This window comes from Sciurus vulgaris (genome assembly GCF_902686455.1).
Source record: "Sciurus vulgaris genome assembly, chromosome: 15".
In the NCBI taxonomy this organism is placed as follows: domain Eukaryota; kingdom Metazoa; phylum Chordata; class Mammalia; order Rodentia; family Sciuridae; genus Sciurus; species Sciurus vulgaris.
In genome coordinates this window covers 20,006,331-20,022,006 of record NC_136476.1, presented here as the reverse complement: position 1 = coordinate 20,022,006, position 15,676 = coordinate 20,006,331, and the positions used below count along the sequence as shown (strand labels likewise).

General features: G+C 42.0%; 1 protein-coding gene and 1 long non-coding RNA gene across 7 annotated transcripts in view; one reads left to right on the top strand and one right to left on the bottom strand.

The window, feature by feature from the left end:
• The window catches only part of KANK1 (KN motif and ankyrin repeat domains 1), a 205,286-nt gene that overhangs the window by 41,332 nt on the left and 148,278 nt on the right, over positions 1–15,676 (bottom strand). Inside the window, exon 1 of one of the 6 annotated variants that reach the window (XM_079112022.1) lies at positions 3,024–3,551. The exons of the other annotated variants lie outside the window; for them this stretch is intronic. Coding sequence (XP_078968148.1) covers positions 3,024–3,057 — 34 coding nt within the window. The 5' untranslated portion in view covers positions 3,058–3,551. Of the gene's footprint in view, positions 1–3,023; positions 3,552–15,676 lie in introns of those variants that run through there. 6 annotated transcript variants of the gene reach the window in all.
• On the top strand, positions 7,148–15,194 carry LOC306644787. Its single transcript, XR_013759475.1, has 2 exons — positions 7,148–7,847; positions 14,786–15,194. It is a non-coding gene; the product is annotated as an uncharacterized lncRNA (long non-coding RNA).

Genomic DNA, 15,676 nt, shown 5'->3' with positions numbered 1-15,676 from the left:
CCACCCAGAAACAAAATAACTGTGATTTTCAGCGAGCAGGAAGCCAAGTCTCAGGCATCCTTCCCTCAGCATTAAAGGAACTACACACATTAGCAGGCACAGAGCCCAGGAGCTGTTGCCGAGAACTTATTTATACCCATTTGGAATTTCCTGACCAACTAACAGCCTGCTGGCCATGGGATTTAATTCCAGGACACTCGGCGTCAGTGAGACAGCAAAAATTACTGATGAACCAAACTGTGAGCAAGGATCTTAATGACAAGAAGAGAGGCAAAGACAGTTTTTCAAACTGTCCTCATCCTCTTTAGACCCACGAAATTCTGACCTAGAAATGCAGCTATAAACCTGCTAATTCTAGGATGAACTTAGAAAGGTAGCAGATGTTTCTTTGTTCTTCTTGCTAACTTCTCTCCCTTTCCAGTCTCCAGGGCTCAGAAGGGCTTCTGTTATAACCCAAGCCACAGTTTAGTAGCTGGCTCAGGAAAGGAAGAGAGATTCAGTATCTGTCTGAGCCCAAGCTGGACTGGAGGTGAGTTCCTTTCCTGGGTTTATTCTCATGTGAGGCAACATGTAATCTAAAGGCTAAAAACACCAGTTGTAAACCACAGACTCAACCCCCCATCCCCTGAAGCATTTTATCCAAATTAGATCATGTGACTTTCAAAGCTGCAGAATTATTTCCCAAACAAGTACACTCTGTGTTTGGGTGATAACATCATGGAGTAACCTTTTATTTCTGTTTTAAAAATTTAGTAAGCATACTATATCCCTAAAAAAGGCTTAAATTCATCACAAAAGGGGAAAAAAAGGTTCTTTTAAATATCTGCTTCACTTGCATCTAAGTACATCAAGTAAATGTGGAACAAGATATGCTTGAATTCTGTCACAGCGTAAACAAGCAAAGCCAGTTCTAAACAATATGACAGAGATCAACAAAGATTAGCAGTGACTCTAAATAGCCTGCTTAGTAAAATTCACAACACGGGACAGCTGTGGGAGGACAGGCAGTGTTTTAGGAAGACCCACTGGACTGCCTAAGTCACTAGTTATCTTGGGGTCTGCACATACCCTACACCTCACTTCGGTTGTCCCTCTTATGGGATCACAGTAAGAGGCTGGATATCCGATCCAGATATTTTTCTGAGTGAAGCTACAAATACCTCTTTAAAAAAAAAAAAAAAAAAAAAAATGGGTATTATATGATGTTGCCCAAGCTGGTCTCCAACTCTCAGGTTCAATTGGTCCTCCCGCCTCAGCTCTTGGGTGCTAGGACTATAAGCTGGACTCCAAAGGCTTAACTTTTTAAGACTAAGATTACAGCACGCATTTGAATTTTTTTTTTTTCTCACTAAATAAACCAACTGATTCAAAGGGAAATGACAAACTGAGAACAAAGCTTCAAGTGCCAGATACTTTGAAATATCAGATGCCAAAATTTCAAATCACTTTACCCACCAGTTGGATAACCTCCTTTAAGTAAGAGATGTGAATTAGGCCTTCTTTCCACTTTGAGCTCTAATTTACACACCATGTAATTCACCCATTTTAAGTGCACAGTTTGATGAGGTTTAGTAGATGTATAAAGTTAATACATAGAAGATATCCTTCACCCTCAAAATTTGTCATTTGCTTTTGACTGAGAAATTTTTAAAAAATCTTTTATAAATGTTATTTTTCAAAACTAAGTTTTAATAAGAAAAATATGATCTTCCAAGAGTTAAACTGAAGAAAGCTTCAGAATGTGTTGTTTCTTGATCCTATACAAACAATGCTAAATTTTTACTATAAATACTGTGTTCTGGTGAGAACAGCGTTTATCTTGTGAGGGAGCTGAAGGGGATCATCTTGCTAAAGTCACTTATGTTTGATCCTGTGGGTGTGGGTGTGCACCTCTATGGGGGAGGTCCAGCAGAAAAAGTCATTGTATGCAAATGAATGTCTAGTCCTTCATTAGGATGACAGGGCTAGGGAGGGAAACAGCTGAAAACACTAGCTCCTTCTGCCTGGAAACCATCAGTCACAAAGGTTCTCACCCAAGCGAGAGAAAGACACGCCTATCTGCCTCACTCTCTCTTCACATAGGCATGAAGAAGCCAGAGGAGCTGTGGGAAGATAAAGAGGTTCTCCAGGCTGTTCTACTGATAGGTGGTGAGGAGCCAGAAAATGACTCCCAGGGAGAAGGAGAGACTGCTGGGCCAGGGGCCCTCTGTGATCGTGCACTAGTCCAGTCTTTATCCCAGGTTGGTGGCTTCACAACTTTGGGACTGCCATCAGGCATATCTGAAGCCACAGGTCTGACACTCAACAGGATTACTGCAGCAAGACTCTCCCCCAGAGCCTGCCCCCTCATCTAAAGAAAAGTCTAGAAGTTCAATTAAAAAGTGAATGGGGAGGTGGATTACACTGCAGAAACCTCAAGATGCCATACGCTAATTTACCTTCCTTCCTGATGTGTTCCTCTTCTTTTAGGCTCCAGGCTCACCCTAGGGCACCCATGCACTGGGTTTTTAGTCTCACAACAGCCTGCCCACATCCTCCCCGACCACCTACCGGCACAGTTCCTCCAGCCAGCACTGCTGCACGTACTTTATGCACACGTGAACTTGTGTGATCTTCACATCATCTGAAGTAGTACGGGTCAGCTGGGCATTTTAAGGATGAATCTGTACCTCTCCTAAGCTACTGTTATTCCACTACTACATTCGTACTACATCTTACCGAAGGCCATAAACTAGGGACATTCTGTCCTGTAGCGCTTAGAGGACAAAGAAATGTGGGCAGGGGAAGGGAACCAGCAGTTCTGAAGCATGGGGAGGGGAAAAGCAGGGATTTGCTTCAACTCTTCCTGTCCCCTCCCCCCTCTAAAGAGCTTCCCACCCACCCACCCCTTCTCAGGCAAAACTCTTCTAGTTTGCAAGGACTAGCTAAAGCATCAGCGCCATCTGAAACCTCCCCTTACCCTTCCAGCCACCGTTCCCCTCATGGCTCTCAAGCAGCTTGTTCCCATCTGGGCTGCATCTTACCCCTTAGGAACTCACAGAGCTTTGTCCTTTTCATCTCAACCAGTGCGGTACCCTGAGACCTTCAGGTGGACGGGACATATTTGATATCAGTCCTCTTTGAGGAGCCAAACTTTGAGCATTTGTTTTCTTTTACAGAGCTATATGACTATGCCAAGGACTCCGAGTCCACACCCTCATTTTACAGAGAGGCAGGACTCTGGGTGCACAGAGGTGTCAGACTTTTAGCTCTGCCATTCAAGGCGATGGTGCCAAGCCTGGAACCTCCCAGAGCAGGCCCTCTAGTGCCAGAAGTTCTCACCCCTGCTGCACTAAAACTGCTGGGACTGTTTTTAAAAATGCTGACCTCCACACCCACTCATGAATCAGAATTTCCTGGGATGGGGCTGGGGCACGATTGTTTTAAAAGCTCTCCAGGTGCCGGGCGCGATGGGGCACGCCTGTAATCCCAGTGGCTTGGGAGGCTGGGGCAGGAGGATGGCTAGTTCAAAGCCAACCTCAGCATCTTAGTGAGGCCCTAAGAACTCAGTGAGACCCTATCTCTAAATAAAATATAAAAAAGGGCTGGGATGTGGCTTAGTGGTTAAGTGCTCCTGGGTTCAGTCCCCCAGGAAGTGCTCCCCCAACCCCTCCCAAAAAAAGCTTCCCAGGTGATTCTATCCTGCATTCAGGGATGAACACCATGGTATTTATTTGCAGCACTGGAGATTGAACTCAAAGGCACTCTATCACTGAGCCACATCTCTAGCCCTTCTGGTTTTTTATTTTGAGACATGGTCTTACTATGTTGCCCAAGCTGGCCTTAATTTATCATCACCCAGCCACAGCTTTCCCAACTTTGCAACATAAGTTTGTTTTTTTTCTAGGAAGTTACAGCCAAACTGGTGATACCCCATTAAATAGTTCAAGTTCCTTCAGGGCCCAGGCCACAAGCATAAACACCTTCAATGTGAGGCTGGTAAGGAAAAGGAAGGAATACTGAGGGATTGGGGGAGACTGAGCACCTGCCATCTCTTGGTGACTGAGGCCACGGGGAAGTCCACACCAGTGATGTCAGATCTGTTATTTTTTTCCCCAAAAGAAGCTGAAGAAATTGACTTTATATGAAATAGTTTTTTAAATTAAAAAAAAAAATTAGTTGTATTTGGACAGAATGCCTTTATTTTGTTTATTTTTATGTGGTGCTAAAGATTGAACCCAGTGCCTTACACATGCCAGGCGAGTGCTCTGCCACTGAACCACAACCCCAGCCCCCTAGTTTTCTAAAACCTTGGCAGTTAATTCAAATTAAAAGACAATATTGGATTGGCCATGCAGGACACACCTCCAGTCTACCACCTGATGTCAGCAAGGACTTCTTGTTATCCCTTTGTGTCCCACTTTTGTTTCCAGCCCTTTCCTTTCCCCATTTTCCAGCTGGTCAACTTTTCCTCTCTCATTTTAGATTGATCTTATCTTACAAGCTTTTTGGGGAAGATGGACAAATTATAACACAAATCACAAAAACCATATTAATTCTGTTGCATATCAGTTTATCTCTTATGTTTAAATTTCGCCTTTTATCTAATGAGACACTTTAAGAAAATAAAATAATCACAACACCACCCTAGAATCCCTCTCAGGCAAACGTGCCTTGCAAAAACTCTACCCATGAGTACCGATTATAAAAAGAGATGGATTGAAGACAGAATGTTCTGCTTCCCTTCTCTGATGACCTGGGTTATTTCTAGCATGTTGGAGACTCCACCCAACCCATCAAGAATTCAAATACCTTATTATACTTGTCCTTTCACCTCAGACTTGTGAGATGGGGTATGATAACAAAAAGCTGGGTGTTTGAGGACCTCTAATGAGGGAGGAGGTGGGTGCGGTTCCTTTCCACCACACTAAGGCTTTGTCTCCACCCATCTCTAGCATAGCCTAAGGAGGGCGACAAGACTTACAGGGGATTAAAAGGACAAGTCCAGCAAGGGCTCCCTGCCCTTTCCCTCCTGTTAGGTGTGTGCCACACACTGCACTGGGTGTTGGAAGAGCACTCCTTACTTGCCTGGATTAGCCGGATCTGCTTATGGGGGAGACTTTCCCAGGAGAGGTCACCCCACATTCAATAGGAGGAGGGTGTGCCCAGATGGTATGATTCCTGCCAGGACAGCGACATTAGGAAGAGAATGCAATCCCATGGTCCTGTCTCAGAAGACAAGAAAAAGTCCTCTGTCTTTGTAATCCCTTACTCACCAAAGTGCATTTCCCAGAACACACAAAGGTTTAAATGGGAGTCACACTAAGTTTCTACATGTCAGGCTTTCTCTGCAGTCTGGGTTGCTCGAATTTTAAGAGGAGACTGCCTTGTAATACATTTCCCATCCAAGACTTGAAGTCAACATTTAAAAGAGCCAAATGACAAAATTAACTGGGGTGGGGGGGCAGAGAATTAAATAAGAGGATTAAAACTTTAAATTTGATTATCACAAAAATGATAAAGGCTTAGGGGGTAATAAACACTATTTTCTCACAGTTCACAGTTCATAAGTATAGAGACTTTCCCAAGAAAACAGTGAGAAAGAAGCAGGTAAGTCAACTGGCCAGACTCCCAGAGGTCACCAGCTCAGCTCCTTATCCACAGTTCCAACCAAACTGGACTAGATAAAACCAGGCAAGTGACGGGAGCTCCATGTCCTCTCGCCCTCTCTCGTTGGGTCACTAATAATTGCAGTGAAAGGAACTATGACAGGCCACGGGAGTTAGAAAGAACTTTCTAACCACCTCTGATGATAATCCTTCCAGGGACAACCATATTATAACTGGTCACCTGTCTCTGAAACCCAAAGCATTTCACAGGCAATTCCATTTTAAGGCTGCCGTAGAGCAAACGATGGAGAGAAAGTAGGTACTATGACTTTTACAAGAAGTGGCAGAAGACAATGTGTGTGACCTGCCACCCGATTACTCAGGAAGAATCCCCAGGTAAGCCATCAGAGTATAAATTAACAGGGTAATTGACTGGAGACTTAGGAGAACAGACTGTAAACGGCAAAGAATGCAAAGCTCTGTGAGTTTGTAAGGGGTTTGTAAGATGCATGCATCAGACTGGGAAGTTCTTACACAGCACCGGGCACACTGTTTGCTCTGTTATGCCCAGCATTAGCCAGCACAATGTAAAGACTGTGCAAATGTTTACAGCTTGAACACACAGTCTGCTGGCACTACAGAGTTCTAAGCAAGGCTTGATAGGCCAAGAAGAAGATAACATGACTCTTACCTCTAAAAACCTTAAAGTTTACAGATTAGAGAGGCACACAGCCAAAACTCAAAGCAAATGATGGCAACTATTTCACAGAAGTACACAGCGCTCGAGGAATACAGAGGAAGAGATGAATTCACCGGGTTTATCTGAGAACACTGTTGGGAGAGGAGAGAGTAGCAGCATCTTGAAGGATAAGAAGGAACTACATTATTAGATAAGGGAAAGCCACCCAGGACCCGAGAACAGTACTGTGAGAAAAGCCATGAGCTGGGCAGCAGGGCACAGCGGGATGGGGAAGAGCAGCTGGGATGGAGCAGACACTCCTCCTTGCAGAAATGCACGTATCCAGACTTACCACCTAGAGTGGTAGAAGACTGGCAAGGCCCACTGTGGTTTTTGCAGGCACCGGGATGGATGAAAACAGAAATAAACCATGATTTCTGTCAAAATGAGGCCCCAAACAAAGTTTCAAAGTTCCAAAGTTAAAGTATTTGGGGAGACAAAAATACAAGGACGCAAAGCTCAGTGATCCTTAATCTTGCCAGCCATCCTTAACAAAACAAAAATCACAAAGTAGTGAGAAATAAAGGAGCAACTTTCACAGCGCCTTGGGACTGTTCCATTACACAAAGGAGGGAAGCAGGTGCTGTACTGCCAAAAAAATCCGTGTGGTCATTTTAAAGTAAGCGACTGAATGAATGAACTTACTGAATTACTTCTGCAGAGTTCCATATCATTCTTCCCAGGAGTTGCCAAACCACACCCAAACTGAAATTCACCACTATCTGGAAAATCTACTTTCTGATCATCAAATTGTCCTGGGCAACAGAGCACCAAAGACAATACCCTAGAGGAAAAACCCCCAGTTTTAAGCCCCCTTTACCTTTCTGGAAAATGCTGTTTCAGGATTCTTCATTAAAATCACTATCCTCTGGAGCTGTGAATTCCAGCTGCTGATTTCTTGCACTCAGGTAAGTCCTGGCACCTCTCTTCAGAGGACAGACAGCTCCAGAATGTGTGTATAATTCAAGGAAGCGTATAAGGGATAGGCCTGCTGTGACTGCTTATGGGACAAGCTGATAGGTAACCAACCACAGAGTCTATGAGGTGCTGTGGCCGTTTCCCCTCATACTGCCAATCAGCTGTCCCTAGGGCAGGTTTGGAAGCTGTGTGAAGCATGGTGCTAATGGAAAAACCTGGTGGTACAGGGCTTCGGTGTTTTGCAATTTTTTCCTGTAAGCTACATTGTTGGAATGGTTTGACAGGCAAACCACCGCTCCTCCTCCACTGGCCTACACACTTCCAGGTCTCCACCCTAGTGTGTTGTAAAACTCTGTCTCATCAGGCTGATTCACCACTTGAACAGGCAGGCACCAGTTAGGGTACGTGCTATATAAACCCGGCAAATACTTCTGTCTCCTCTGCCAGGTCACAGGAAGACAAACCAGTCTCTGTCATCACAGTTGGAGGGAAAGAAGCTGCCCCCCAAAAACATTTCCATGGTGTGTCCTTGATTTGAATAAAGCATCTGGGCCGATCAATCTAAGATACTGAAGGAAAGGAACTGAATCACCTATACTTTGGTAGGTATATATAGGAACTTAGATGAAGGGCATAAGGAGAGCAGAGGAAGAAAGAATTTCAGGTTTTAGTTATTAGAAGAAAGGTTGAGTTGATGCATATGACTAGGATTACAAAGATATTAAGTACTGGGTTTGAGTTACTGGAACTATCCTACTTTTTCTTTTTTATTTCTAGTTTGGAATGTTCCCCTCCATTCTTGCAGGACACTCTTAAATGTGCTTGTGGTACAGACACACTTAAAATGCCTTGGCCTACTGAAAAGTCAGTGCAAGGGAAAAAGGCATTCAAAAAAGGAAGCTACAGATGGGAAAACTTAGCAGGATTAGTGGAATCAATGTTTTCACAAAATTATTTGTAAAGCTGATGGCATTTACCAGCTAACCTAAATACTGTGAGAGTAAATCCTAAAAAACCACATAGCTATCTTTTTGTTCTACCTAATTGAGATTATGTCCAAAATACAAAGAAAAGTTAAATAAAATAAAAAAGGAACTAAAATAAACAGTACTTGTGACTATGAATAGCAAATTGCTTCCATCAATGGGTACACTAGTTCCACCTCCTTTAAATAAAAGTCTATGTGGTAAAATTGTAAGCAAGTCCATAACTTTTGGGCTGGGGTTGTGGCTCAGTGGTGGAGCATTCACCTAGCACTGAGTTTGATCCTCAGCACCACATAAAAATAAAATAAAGGTATTGTGTCCACCTACAACTAAAAAAAAAAAAAAAAAAAAAAAAAGACCATAACCTTTGATCCAGCTTGGACAGTTATCAAGGGATCACTCAAGTCTGGCTTGCCATGGATCAGACAGTTAAAAGTACCAATTAACTTTCAGTGTAAGAACAAATCCCATGAACCCAAAAATCTGCTCCTTGGCAGAGCTCTCTTTTACATTTATAGTTCTACTTTCTACCTGTTGATTAGAAAGGTTTTGGAATATTTGGGAATATTACTAAATCTGAATCTTAGCCATGATCTGCTCTAACAACTGTGAGGATAAGAAATCTGGTCACCATAGTGGAAAAAAAAAAATCTCAAAATAGCAGCATACTTATTTTTAAGTGGTGAGATCACTTGTCCATATAGAACTACCAAATGAGGTCACTAATGCTATATGTACAAATTAGCCACATATTTTAAAACTTCTCCTGTTTTCAGGCTTCCTAATGAACTACAGCCCAAAAGCGGAACCCAACTTGGCCTCTAAACATGAACATATTTTTCCTAAAGCATATGGAAATGAGTAAATCAGTTAGCAAATCACTCCAAAATATCTAATGTAGAAGCCAAGAAAGGAAAAAGAAAAGAATCCATTTTTATTTGGACTATGAATTTCTACAACTGTTTAAATGAATCTTATAAAATCTGATTTCCTGGTTGCATCTTCTTTGAGGTCGTTATCAGAAAAGTCTATTCAATGCAGTTATAATTTTTTTTTTTTTTTGCCAGAAAGGGAGTAAGAATTTATTGCTTTCTGTGAATCTGAGAACTATGCTAATATTTTTCATGCCACCGAAAATCAAAAAGCTTTTTATAGAAAAGGACCCCAAATGCAGAAGCTGAGCTTTAGCTGCTCATTTTCCTCTAAGCCCAAACAAATGTTCCTCAGTAACTGCACAAAGGAGATGAACCGAAATTATCCAGAATGCAGGAAGAAGGCAAAACCTGGAAAAGGAAGCAAATGAGCTGTACTTTTTTGATGGGTTCAGCAAGCCCACCAAAGTCCTTCCAGAAAGAAAGGAAGTGCATAATCAGAAATAAATGCCAGTACTCATGCTGGGAAGTCTGCCGGCAATATGCAAATCTTTGTAGAAAGGGCTGTTGTGATCCCTGCACTAACTACCCGGTCTCTTGGAATAACAGCAACAGCTAAAGTTCTTAACATAGTCAATCTCTCCGTTACATTTTTGGGCTTTTTCTTTTTTGTTGGCACCTGCAAAGCATCTTGAACCCAAGGGATTCTTTGTCCAGCACTGGGGAATAGAAGGAGCCCTATTCTATCTTAGCTACACCCAAGCAGGCTAGTACGCGCAGGAAGACAAATTGCCCTTCCTCGGCTCAGCTGGAGAGCTAATCGCCTGCCTGAAATCTGATGCTTAACCCATTATGACTTGCTCAAGGTTTGGAGCAAGAAAGTTTGAGGTGAACTTGGCTGCAGGTTAAACTAAAGCCCTGAGAGTTTATAAAACAGGCAAGCCCTGACCAGGAAGAACTTCTGAAAACCTCCGCAGGGGCTGGATGAATTCTGGCATTTTGATTAACCAGACAGGGAGACTCCAAAACAGAGGGTCTCCTATTCGTAGGTGGTCCTGACATTTTAACAGCTATGAAGTTCAAATGTAACTACTTCATACTCCAAAACAAACAAACAAACAAAAAAACCTTCTCAAACACCATCACTGTAAGAAAAAAAATTATTTCATTTATTAACCTTCAGTGTGAAATTAGCCTTCAATCAACTAATAACTGACAGTTTCATATGAAGTTGAAATGTGTACTTAGATCCAATTAATAAACACATCTAATGCTAAGGTGAAACTGTAAGATGTAATAAATGTTATTTTATTAGACTAGGTATATTAATTTGGCTCAGTGAAATAATTCACATTACGGGAAAAAATAAATAACCCCTATCAGGGAGGACATTTTATTTTTAAATAAAGACAGGATCTCACTGTGTTGCCCAAGCTAGTCTCAAACTCATGAGCTCAAGCCATCCTCCTGCCTCAGTCTCCTGAATAGCAGGATTATGGGAGTGTTCCACCATGCCTGGCTATTTTGAACCATTCTACTTTCGGGTTTTATGTTTCTGATATACATGCTTTCCCCTTGATCTGTTTCATCAGACCTTCAGGGATAACATTCTTTTAATTTTTAAAGTTGACATAATGCCATGAACAAAGAAAAAAGAGCCCACATCTAACTTCTGCCTTATCCATTAACTCACCAAGTGAAGGAGGAAAGTTGCTTTGTCATCTCAGAGTAGGGAAGGGAGGATAAAAAACAGAAAACAAAAGGCCCTTCTACCTCTTACCTACGTTTTTATGTTAGGCAACTCTGTTTTACCCTCTCAGCTCTTCTGGTTGTCTGATCACACACCACATATGGGAAAATAACAAATGAGAACACACATATCAGTCCTACCGCCAGCGGAATAAAGAGGCGCTGGTAGTTACAGAGGGAGCTCAGGAGTTACAGCAGCCCATTCTAACCAGTCATGCTCTGCCCTGGGGTAAAGGTAACTAGATGACAGGTCTAAGACTCACCACTGGGAAACACCACCTCTGCTGTGCCATCTCTTTCCTTATAGTCTCAGAAAAGAGCAGGCTGGTTCCAGCAGCTCCAGTTAGAGCAAAGTAGTCTTACGCTGACAAATAGCACACAATTCCTGTTGTCAGGTTCGCTGCAGTGGGCTCATAGTTCTGTTTGAGAAATGCTCCTGCCCAGAAAAAATATTTACACAGCCGAGAGTGGGCTGCCCAGCGCTGCAGATCTGTCTGCTCTGCAGGAGTCTTCAGCTCCGTCTCCCTGACCCGCCTTATCAGTGGCCTTTGTACCTCATTCGAGATCAGCATAGAGACAAAACCTGAACCAAATAACTGACCACAGTAATAAGAATCAAGCCTCACAGCAGCTACTGAAGCCTTGTAATAACAGCCCTGCCCTTTAACCCACTTGTCCTGTTTTTGTGACATTATTCTTGGGAAATAATCAAAAAAGAGAAAAATGACCAGGCAAGAGGATGTTCTCTGCATCATTGTCTACCATGAGGAAAATATGCAAATGTTCAATCCAAACTACCAAACAAAAAAGGAAGAGTAATTCAGCTGCTAGATACATTCTGCAGAATAGTTTATGGTCATCAAAAATATTAATTTGAGAACTATTGTCCTTGAAGAATCGGAAGAATGAAAATAATATTACATCCAAGAGCTGAGTTCTAAAATAGGAAAACTTATTGAAGTTAAGTTTGTTCATTGGACAAAGATGAAAAAGGAAAACTAAAACGGCCTTCTGTGAAATTTTGAGTAATTATGTTCTATTTTCCTATCAAATTTTATAAATTCTGTGTTACTAATTTAAATAAGTACCTTAAAAAGGTGTGTGTATGTGTGTATATATGTGTATATGCTTATAGGGGGGGGAATTCTGATAAAGCAAGAGGGAAAGACAAATGGAGAAAGGTGACTATTAGCAAAAATAAAGATGGAAATGGCAGGCACGAAGCCACTTCACAATGCTTAGCCACTCATTTCATCTAAATGTTGGGCAAGGGTGGAAATGCAATTCTTGCCCCAATGTCACAGTGCTGGGCAGTCTGACATGAGGGCCCCTGAGCAGGTGTTGAGCAGAACAGGAGCTCACATAGACATAACAGAACAAGGACAAAGGTGCAATCCCCTCACATCTGACTAGTACTTCATTCTTCCTGTGGTGCTAGTGATCAAACCCAGGACCTTACACATGCTGGGAAAGCTTTCTACCATTGAGCTATACTTCTAGCTCATCAGTTTAAATTAAAAAAAAAAAAAAAAAAAAAAAAAAAAAATTTTTATAGTTATTTTTTTCTTTCCTGCACAAAAGTCTTATGAAAGAGATAAGGCAGGTGTTGTTCGTCTGACAAATAAGCCACTTGTTATTTGGCTTCTAAAGAATTCTAAGCTCTAATTAAAGTTTCACAACATTAATTAGAGTTTAGAGAGGTATCAATCAGTGTATCCAGTTCACAGCATGATTCAGGGACTCAGATAAAAAGCAGACTGTCCCTACTACCTCCACACCCTGAGGAAATAAAGTTATTTTTCTCTTTACTTCCTCCCTAGCTCTAACAGAACAGTCAAGAGCAAATCATGATGCTCCAATTTCCTTACATTAACAGAAGAAAATAAGATACTGTTAGTCATGCTATAACAAAATGTTTTGAATTAATAAATACGAAACCGTACTAGTCAACAGAAGTAAGGTGGAGGCTCTGGTGAAAAACAGATAACACTATGACGAAGAACTGACATCGATGGGATGGGAGACAGGGAGGCGGATGCAATCTGGAAGGGGTACACAGGTAGGGCTGCCAGGTTTAGCAATAAAAGTAGGACACCTGGTTAAATTTAAATTTCAGACAAACAAATAGTACTTCTTCAGTGTAAGTATGTCCTCTCTTTTACTTGGTGACCCTGTACTCAGGAGACCTCAAATTCCATTAGAAGATACACTCCCTTCAGGGCAGGGATTTTTACCCGTTTTGTTCACTGCTGTATCCTGAGTATCAGAAACAGGACCTAGCACACAGTAGGTGCTCAGTGTTTGCCATGTACCAGTAAAGTTTACTTCTTAAGCTAGGTGGTATGTGTAGAAGGACTTGTCATACAACCTACCTTTACCTGTAGTGTATGTCAGAAACTTACCATAACGAATTACACCAATGACACCATCAACTGCTCTTATTTTAAAATCAGTGCCTTGTAATCAATCTAACCAAAGGACATGGGGAAGTCAGCGTAAAAGGACTTGTGAATCATCATTGCCCCGTTTAAATCCCACACAGGGGTGTCAACATGAGATGATCACTAGGCAGATGGATTCTGCAGCTGAAGAAGAGTAGAATTTGGTCTGTACTGCTTTTTGGTTCTTTATTCCTAAAAATGTGAAAAGTGTTTCCTTTGCCACTGCTCTGACTCCATCTTCCCATGGGATTTCTACTAATATTCTAAGGTCTCTAAGTGAAGTAGGGAGGAATGGGAGACCCTTTATGGCCCAACATAGCTAGGGGAAGTAGAGGTTAAAAAGCACATACAGTCAGACATGGCAGCATATGCCTATAATCCTAGCGACTTGGAAGCCTGAGGCAGGGGGATTGCAAGTTCAAAGCTAGCCTTGGAAATTTAGCAAAACCTTGTCTCAAAATAAAGAAAGGGTTGGGGCTGTATCTCAGTAGTAAAGCACCCCGGTGTTCAATCTCCCCCTACCCTCCCACCAACACACATACACTCATGAGGTATAAAATACTTTATTCTTGAAAAATGGGGAAAAAACCCCACCTTTTCTCTATGTTTAAGACTTCTAAACATCCCAATAATTTACCCATTCCACACAGCAAAGACCAGCAACTGGCCCTCAGCTGCTATAAAATCCCCTGTATTCCACTGTCACTTAGGTGGGGCTTGTAAATACTCTGACATTAATTATATTTCAAAATAGTATATTTATAATCAACATGCACTTTTCCATCAGTACTTTAAGCTATAGGCAGGTATTTCTTTTGTAATGCAAAATGGAAAAAAAGAAAGTGATTTTTAGAGGCATATTCTTGAGAATGTGAAATATTTAATATTTAAAGCCTATTTGGAAAATGAGCACACCATTTGTTCCTAGGTGGTAGCATTACCAGTTATTCTATTTTTTAGACAATTGCACTTTGGTATTTTAAATCATCTCTGGTGAGTAATCACATTCACACGTTTGCACATGGGTGTACACAAAGTGACTGAACGACAGTGCCTCTGAACAGATCTGCATACAGGGGTCGTGGGCAGCAGAACAAGTCAAAGCCTTCTCTTGTCTGGTCCAGACACCCTCGTCACACATCAGTCACAAAATCAGAGAACAATCTTTAGTTTTCAAACTCAAAGCCCAGTTCTGGCAGCAGGGCACCGCTGGGGAGGAGAAGTTATAGCTGGACTCTTCAACCTCAGAAACAGAGAGAAAGGAAGGGCAGGACAAGTCAAGTTAGAAAAGCCATTAGGGCAGGTAGGATAGGAACCTATAAGCACTGAAGACAGGATTTTGCCATAGACACCAGAGGGATAATGATAATGCAAACCGCAGCGACATAATTCCACAGGACCATCGTGGGGACTAAAGTATACTAATGTGGGTGGAGTATTTTAGGCACCATGGTGTACAGTATGTTGTCATTCATATTTTTATTATTGACAGTCCCTGAGCAGAAAAAGGCCTGAGAAGTTGGGCAGTACGAAGGACAAAGGAATGCACAGGGAAGATTTGCTGACCCAGAATAAATAACCTAGTTTATTTGGGTTTGGGTAAGTCAATGTTTTTTTTTTGTCAGAGGGTTTACTTTTGCACCTGGGATTGGTGGAACAGAAAGTCACATACATACATGTAGCTCGGGGGGTGGAGCACTGGAAAATATCATGGAAAAAGTTTTTTTAAAAACCACATACACCCATAATCCCAGCGAGTCAGGATGCTGGGGCAGAGGATTGCTAGTTCAAACCCAGCCTCGGCGACTTAGCAAGACCCTATCTGTAATAAAATATAAAAAGGACTGGGGATGTGGCTCAGTGGTTAAGCTCCCCTGGGTTCAATCCCTAGTATTTAAAAATATATATATATATCATGTACAGGGGTTGGGAATACCCATTTCCTCTGCTCTCTCTGAAAGTGCTTTACAGATTATACAGCATGTGTGAGTATAAGTGTGGTGCTCTCGCTGATCTTTATCCCGCAGGCAGACATGCTTACCACTGACTGACACATGGAGAAACAGACCTGAACAATGTCTTATGATCAGTGCAGCAATTAGGACACCACTTCTCAAGTCCAGGCTCCAAAGCCATGCTCCCTCCTCTGCATAGCATTGCTATTGGGAATGCTCAGAGTGAGCAGAGCAAGGACTATGGACACTGGCTGTGGGAGAGAGTTCCCAGAGGATTCCTAATCTCACTCGGTCTGCTATTTTTCTGATAATTCAAAAGAAAAACAAACACTTGGCCTGCCATTTTGGACAGATTGTCATCTCAGGTCATGTACCATCTCTTAGGAAGATTTTCTCTGTATTTGTTTATTGATTTTTCCCAAATCTTA